Below are 8,350 nucleotides of genomic sequence, written 5' to 3' on the forward strand. Positions count from 1 at the left end.
TCTACGTACAAGTTAATATCCTCTACGTACAAGTTAATATCCTCCACGTACAAGTTACTATCCTCCACGTACAAGTTAGTATCCTCCACGTACAAGTTAGTATCCTCCACGTACAAGTTACTATCCTCTACGTACAAGTTACTATCCTCTACGTACAAGTTACTATCTTCTACGTACAAGTTTATATCTTGTTTCCACAAGATAATATCTTCTAACCTTAACCCTTGGATCCACAAATGAGTGAGAACATGACACTAATGTATCTTAACGTGCACAAGATTTAAAAAGACATCTTCTCTGGACTTCAGAGGCTTCATATTCACCAGCAGAGTGGGCGTGGCTCTACTCCCATCGGAGGTGACAATACTGTTAAAGAAGAGAGGAGTAAAAATACTTTCCTCCTTGCCGTTTGTGTGTCGGACACGAAGCTTTGGGAGAAAAAGAAGAGAGGATTCTTCACTGTGTGGTTTCTGAAAACATAAAAAGATAACACTCTAACATAACAGTGTGTAGCTGTACATTCAGCTGGATGAAAACTGTAAAAAAGTAAGCTGGCGTGTCCCCGGGCATGATGGGTAATACGAGCGGACCCTCGTGAGGAACTTCTTGTGGAACTTCTCTCTCGTGGAGCAGACAGATGCAGTCACGTCGGGTTTTGTGGTTCTGGTTTTCTTCTCCGAGGTCCTTCCACCTCTGTGCACGGCTTCTCTTTACGCCACTTAGTTCGTTTCTACCGTAACCACGTTACTGCGTCTCCAAAAAAACAAAAAAACTAAAGACGAAACAAAATCAGCTGCTTCTCTTTCGTTATAAAAAAAAAACCGTGAACGTGGCTTGAAATATTGGCTTCAAAAAAAAAAAAAGACAAGAAATCTGAGAACAAAAGAACTGTTTTGGTAAAGAGTCGGCATGTGTGCCAGAGTGTTAGATGTGAAGAAGGGAGTGATGGAGGAGGAAGAGGAAGAGGAGGAAGGTGAAAGCGTGGTTATGGCCGCTCCAGAGACGGAGTGTTGAAGCAGCCGTTGGGTAACGTGTTCTTGATGTCGTTGAGATTGTCGATATCGGCGCGGATCTCGCGGATCTGCCGGTCGTAGTGGTTGATCATGTCCTCCTGGGTGCGCGCCACGTCGTTCAGCTCCGTCAGCTTCATGTCCAGCTTGCTGTCGCCCATCTGGCCCCGCGCCCTCTTCAGGGACTCGTCGATCTGGTTCAGCTTGCTCAGGTCCACCTTGTCGATGTTTCCTGCAGACAAACGATAGAAAAAGATAGATAGATAAATGGATAGATACTTTATTGATCCCCAAAGGGGAAAGTCAAGGTCCCAGTAGCTTCAAGACATCACACACAACATACACATACAGTAATAATAATAATAATAATAATAATAAATTGAATTTATATAGCGCTTTTCATGGACTCAAAGTCGCTTACAGGCCAAAGGTTTGGACACACCTTCTCATTCAATGTGTTTCTTTATTTTCATGACTATTTACATTGTAGATTCTCACTGAAGGCATCACAACTATGAATTAACACATATGGAATTATGTACTTAACAAAAAAGTGTGAAATAACTGAAAACATGTCTTATATTTTAGATTCCTCAAAGTAGCCACCCTTTGCTTTTTTTGATAACTCTGCAAACCCTTGGTGTTCTCTCAATGAGCTTCATGAGGTAGTCACCTGAAATGGTTTTACCTTCACAGGTGTGCTTTGTCAGGGTTAATTAGTGGAATTTTGTCCCTTATTAATAAAAAAGCAAAGGGTGGCTACTTTGAAGAATCTAAAATATAAGACATGTTTTCAGTTATTTCACACTTTTTTGTTAAGTACATAATTCCATATGTGTTCATTCATAGTTTTGATGCCTTCAGTGAGAATCTACAATGTAAATAGTCATGATAATAAAAAGGAAACGCATTGAATGAGAAGGTGTGTCCAAACTTTTGGCCTGTACTGTATATCATAAACAGGACGATAAAATGACAAAACCACATGAACAATATGGACAGTAAAAGATACCACATGAATGTACTAAGGGATGTACAAGCATGAGATGCTTGCAGTGATCCAGTATGCATGGTAAGGTGCTCTATGATAAGGTAGTCTCGTGAGACCGTCCTGATCTGGCGAGCTCCAGTTTTCCACTCGCAGATCAGTCTGGCCTCTTGAGATAAATTTCTATTCCTGTTGTTTCTGTCGGGACAAATGTTTCTCTGGGTTCCCTACAGACTCTGATGGCTGTTCCTCTGTTCAGGATCAGTGTTACGGAGCTAAACGCTGAGCGCCACACTATTTCCAGGATGATCTTACCCAGCTGCTCCAGCAGGGCAGTGATGGTGCCCAGCACCGTCTTCACGGCGCTCTTGGCCTTGCGGGCGTTATCCTCGGCCTCCTTCGCGTTGTCCGACGCCTGAAGGGAAAGGAAACAATTCAATTAAGTTACATTTTATTGACAGTATCAAATCCTAACAGCAGTTACCTAAGGACACTTTACAGATACAGTAAGTCTAGACACTATATAGTTTACAGAGACCCAACAATTCCCCCCAAGAGCAAGCATTTGGCGCAACAGTGGTGAGGAAAACAGCAGTGATTCAACACATATGGCCCTATTTTAACGATCTGAGCGCAGTGCGTGAAGCGCCCGGTGCAGGTGTGTTTAGGGCGAGTCCAAATCCACTTTTTCTAGTTTGACGGTGGAAAAAAGGGTCCGTGCGCTGGGCGCCTGGTTCTAAAGGGTTGTACTTAGTGTCTTCATTAATCAGAGGTGTGTTTTGGGCGTAACATGCAATCAACCAATCAGAGATCATCTCCCATTCCCTTTAAAAGCCAGGCGCGCATGGACCTTGGAGCATTGCTGTTATGATGGAGGATTTGCACCGTAATATTTTTATTTGTAATCTTCTGCATGTGTGTGTGCTGCTGTACGTCCCAGTGTGTGTGTGTGTGTGTGTGTGTGTGTGTATGTGTGTGTGCTGCTGTACGTCCCAGTGTGTGTGTGTGTGTGTGTGTGTGTGTGTGTGTGTGTGTGTGTGTGTGTGTGTAACAAGCATAGTGTGTGCGCGCTGTGCACGAGCCTAGGAGCATTTCACTAATGCTCTGTTAAAATAACAATGAAATGCTGAGTTATTGACTTTAGACCAGGTTTTTGTTGGTCAATGGCGCGATCACTTCCCACTGACTCAAGATAGCAATACTCCCAGAATGCACCTGAACACACCTCCCTGTAAGACCAGCACGCCCAGAATGGGTGTGTGTGTTATATTTTGCTGCTGTAGCTCTGAAATTTCCCAAATAACGCCTATGGATACCCGTCCCTGTGTGTTGGTGGGTCGTACCATTACTGCCATCATCATGTCGCGGTCGGCCTCGGCCTTCTTGCGAGCCAGCTGCTCCTCTGCGCCATCCAGCTGATCCAACATATCGTCCACCTCGTTGTCCAGCGTGTTAGTTTCCTGGAAGGCTTTCTCTGCGTCCTCCTTCGTCTTGGCCGAGCCCTGAGAGGAAAACACACACACAGCACTTCATTTATAAAGACATAATTTATAGACCTGGGTTTAGAAAAATCTATTTTCAGATTTAAATTCATTTTCATTTTAATGCTGCCAAAATTTATATCATCTACATACAAGTTAATATCATCCATGTACAAGTTAATATCATCCACGTACAAGTTAATATCATCTACATACAAGTTAATATCATCTACATACAAGTTAATATCATCCATGTACAAGTTAATATCATCCACGTACAAGTTAATATCATCTACATACAAGTTAATATCATCCATGTACAAGTTAATATCCTCCACGTACAAGTTAATATCCTCCACGTACAAGTTAATATCCTCCACGTACAAGTTAATATCCTCCACGTACAAGTTAATATCCTCCACGTACAAGTTAATATCCTCTACGTACAAGTTAATATCCTCCACGTACAAGTTAATATCCTCCACGTACAAGTTAATATCCTCCACGTACAAGTTAATATCCTCCACGTACAAGTTAATATCCTCTACGTACAAGTTAATATAATCTATGTACAAGTTAATATCTTCTACGTACAAGTTAATATCCTCTAAGTACAAGTTAATATCCTCTACATACAAGTTAATATCCTCCACGTACAAGTTAATATCCTCCACGTACAAGTTAATATCCTCCACGTACAAGTTAATATCCTCCACGTACAAGTTAATATCCTCCACATACAAGTAAATATCCTCTACGTACAAGTTAATAACCTCTACGTACATGTTAATATCTTCCACGTACAAGTTAATATCCTTCACGTACAAGTTAATATCCTCTACGTACAAGTTAATATCTTCTACGTACAAGTTAATATCCTCCACGTACAAGTTAATATCCTCCACGTACAAGTTAATATCATCCACGTACAAGTTAATATCCTCTACGTACAAGTTAATATCCTCTACGTACAAGTTCATATCCTCCACGTACAAGTTAATATCCTCTACGAACAAGTTAATATCATCTACGTACAAGTTAATATCCTCCACGTACAAGTTCATATCCTCTAAGTACAAGTTCATATCCTCCACGTACAAGTTAATATCCTCTAAGTACAAGTTTATATCTTCTATGTACAAGTTAATATCCTCTACGTACAAGTTAATATCCTCTACGTACAAGTTAATATCCTCCACGTACATGTTAATATCCTCCACGTACAAGTTAATATCCTCTACGTACAAGTTAATATCCTCCACGTACAAGTTAATATCCTCCACGTACAAGTTAATATCCTCTACGTACAAGTTAATATCATCTACGTACAAGTTAATATCCTCCACGTACAAGTTAATATCCTCTACGTACAAGTTAATATCCTCTATGTACAAGTTAATATCTACGTACAAGTTAAAATCCTCCACGTACAAGTTAATATCTTCTACGTACAAGTTAATATCATCTACGTACAAGTTCATATCCTCCACGTACAAGTTCATATCCTCTACGTACAAGTTCATATCCTCTAAGTACAAGTTAATATCCTCTACGTACAAGTTAATATCCTCCACGTACAAGTTAATATCCTCTACGTACAAGTTAATATCCTCTACGTACAAGTTAATATCCTTTCTATCAATTCTTAAAAAGACGTTAAATAATGCTCCAAACTTAGGTTACATTTTGAAAGGGGTCCTTATCCTCTGTCACCACAAGATATCTGAACGAAATGTCATTTAAAACTCCCTAACTGTAGAGTCTGTAGAGCTGCAATTTAATGTGTTCATGTTAAATAAAAAGTACATCTGGGTTAGCCCTAACCCTAACCTCTAACCCTGCTTCAAGGGTTAGTTGTTAATGTAAATGTTGATACTTGTATTTATGCCACAGGTTAGAGGGAAACTTATACAACTGTAGAATCACTTTCATATTTGAAACTGAAATATCCCACATGTATCGGTGTTTGGTGTTTAAAGCCCCCAACATTGAACTAAACATAATATCTAGTATTTATTTTGCACAGACAGGCAGACAGGCAGACAGAACTGTTACTGAAAGGTCTGTAAGAGACAGGCAGACAGACAGAACTGTTACTGAAAGGTCCGTAAGAGACAGACAGACAGACAGACAGACAGACAGACAGACAGACAGGCAGATAGGCAGAACCTTATAGTCGACGCTGAGGGCTTAAAAACACCATTGATCACATGTATCTTTTACATACACAAAGACATTTGTGCCTCAAATTGTTGCTTAAAAATTCACTACAATGCAGGAAACGAAGTGTTTGACGCTCTAAATGTTATGAGGGAAGACCGAGACTCCCCGGTTATATTGTGTGTCCCCCCCCCCCCAATGTGGAAACCAAACCTACGCCCTTTCCCGGACACACCTAAGTTTATGCTAAAGCCCTGAATGTTTCCTACATCTGGCTCCGCCCCCCTGCTTGTTAAACCAGCAGGTTTCCTGTCGTACCTTCTGCACGTTGCTGGCGATCTTCTCCGCCTCCTCGGCCTTGTTCTTGGCCTCCCGGGCGTCGGCGGCGGCGTTGCCGAGCGCCGCCTCGGCCTGCTTGGTCTTCTGGTTGGCGGCGGCGATGGTGGCGTTGATGGCGGGGATCTTCTTCAGGGCGTCCTCGGCCGCCGTCTTGTTGTCGTTGACTCTCTTGTCAAAGTCTGCGAGAAGTTAGGAATGAAACGGGACCTTTCAGTTTTAGGAGTTATTAGGAGACATCTTTTTCTGATTGATTTAGTATTTATTTTGCACAGACAGACAGACAGACAGACAGACAGGCAGACAGACAGAACTGTTACTGAAAGGTCTGTAAGAGACAGACAGACAGACAGACAGAGCAGAACTGTTACTGAAAGGTCTGTAAGAGACAGACAGACAAACAGACAGACAGAACTGTTACTGAAAGGTCTGTAAGAGACAGACAGGCAGACAGGCAGACAGAACTGTTACTGAAAGGTCTGTAAGAGACAGACAGACAAACAGACAGGCAGAACTGTTACTGAAAGGTCTGTAAGAGACAGACAGACAGACAGACAGAACTGTTACTGAAAGGTCTGTAAGAGACAGACAGACAAACAGACAGGCAGACAGAACTGTTACTGAAGGGTCTGTAAGAGACAGACAGGCAGACAGACAGGCAGAACTGTTACTGAAAGGTCTGTAAGAGACAGTAATTACGTTACTGTAATCAGGTTACATTTGTCTGTAACAGCTGATAACTCAGTAATCACATTACAGTTACTTATCAAATAATTATCTCGTTACTTGTGTTACCGGTTACTCAACTATTTGCATGATGGGAGGAGAGAATAACAAATCTAACGGTCCTTTTCGTGCGTGTTTGCGCGACCATAACTGTGATAAATATCAGAGCCACAACTTAAGACGTCTTTTGAGGGTTGGAGGTATCCTCATTACTTCAAATTAGCTGCGCGAAAGGACAAAAACTTGACGTTCCCTAAGATGGGGTGAAGATGCTTTATGGAAACACTGTAGGAGCTCAACTCAAGACAAAATAGTCACTACAAACACCCTAAGAGAAAAAAGCAGCTGGTTTGGGTTTTCATGAATGGTTATTGTAGTTAATAGTTAATATGTACAACAGTTTTCTAGTAGTGCAGATAATACACAGAAGCTGGTTTAGGCAATGATTGTTTGCATTTTGCCAGTTCCTTATCAGCACAAACTAACAGCCCAAGTACAATTTATTTTGACAGACAGACAGACAGACAGGTACCTCTCAGATCTTCCAGGATGTTCTCTGCCTCCTTAAACGTGGACTGGCCCTTCTTGGCCGCCTCCTCAGCCAGAGCTTTGGCGGCGTCGACTCGAGCCAACAGCTGATCCGCAGTCTGTCACAGACAGGAAACAGGAAACAGGAAACACACGTCAACATCCAAACAAACTTCACATTACAAACATGTATGTTCTGTCTCACTGATGGACTGATGTTTGTCCTGACATATCTTGTTACTTTTAAAAGTTAAATGAACGCACATATTTTGGTCTTTTCTCTCTGCACACTCTCTCTTTTAATCAGTCCCTCCAGAAAAATGTGATTATGCGATCGCATAATTCAACGCATAATCAGCCAAAATTCGCATATTTATTATTCAAATAAGCCGCACTTTCGCCGCATAAATTGCCGATTTCCGCGCAAAATATGCGCGGCCTTGCACGATTTCATAATCCCCGCATTTTCGTTGCAAAAAAGTCACATAATCTTAGCGGAAAGTTGAAAAATGTTGCGTTTACTTCACACAAGAGCAGCCGTTTAGCCCCCGTTGCCATGGGAACGTTATGAAGTGACGTAATCACATCGAAAAGCTGTGAACAAACAGGGTGTTGGGGGAATCACTTTTTGTTTTTCAAACAGCAGTTTTTGCAAGTTCCCGCAATTTCATCGCATAAACTTGCATAAATATCATATAGCATATTCCACATCGCATTTTTTAAGAAAACGTGCCGCATAATTAGGCCTGTCGCGATAGTCAATAAATCGAGTTATCGCATGATAAGAAAAAATGAGCTCGATAATTTTTCCGGCCGCGATAATTTCCGTTTGCATGCTTGTTTATTTTCCTCGTTTCTCCCTCTCTCTCTCTACCAAAGAGACTGGAGGACCACTCTCGGTTCCTTAGCGTAACGAGGTGAACCCTCTTGTCACGGTGGTCTTTGTTGGGGGCGCTAGGCTACTCAGGCGGAGAGAGCGAGAGAGTTAGAGCAGGGTTTCCCGCAGCACTTTGCAGTTAAGGCGCCGTCAAAAAAAAGTATATGAGCCGATATCCACCGTGTTACTCGGCGTCCCGTTTTCTCCGTTTCATTCCAAACCAGCACAGCTGACAACCTGCAGG

The 8,350-nt window shown here is 41.9% G+C and overlaps 1 protein-coding gene across 1 annotated transcript in view; it reads right to left on the reverse strand.

Moving 5' to 3' along the window:
* Positions 1-860: 860 nt before the first annotated feature.
* Positions 861-8,350, reverse strand: part of lamc1 (laminin, gamma 1) — an 82,627-nt gene continuing 75,137 nt past the window's right edge. Inside the window, exons 24-28 of the mRNA XM_039816091.1 lie at positions 7,234-7,348; positions 5,958-6,157; positions 3,342-3,500; positions 2,314-2,413; positions 861-1,242 (exon numbers count right to left, since the gene is read on the reverse strand). Of these exons, the coding sequence (XP_039672025.1) occupies positions 986-1,242; positions 2,314-2,413; positions 3,342-3,500; positions 5,958-6,157; positions 7,234-7,348 (831 nt within the window). The 3' untranslated portion in view covers positions 861-985. The remainder of the gene's footprint in view (positions 1,243-2,313; positions 2,414-3,341; positions 3,501-5,957; positions 6,158-7,233; positions 7,349-8,350) is intronic.

Source organism: Perca fluviatilis, chromosome 11, assembly GCF_010015445.1.
Source record: "Perca fluviatilis chromosome 11, GENO_Pfluv_1.0, whole genome shotgun sequence".
Lineage (NCBI taxonomy): Eukaryota > Metazoa > Chordata > Actinopteri > Perciformes > Percidae > Perca > Perca fluviatilis.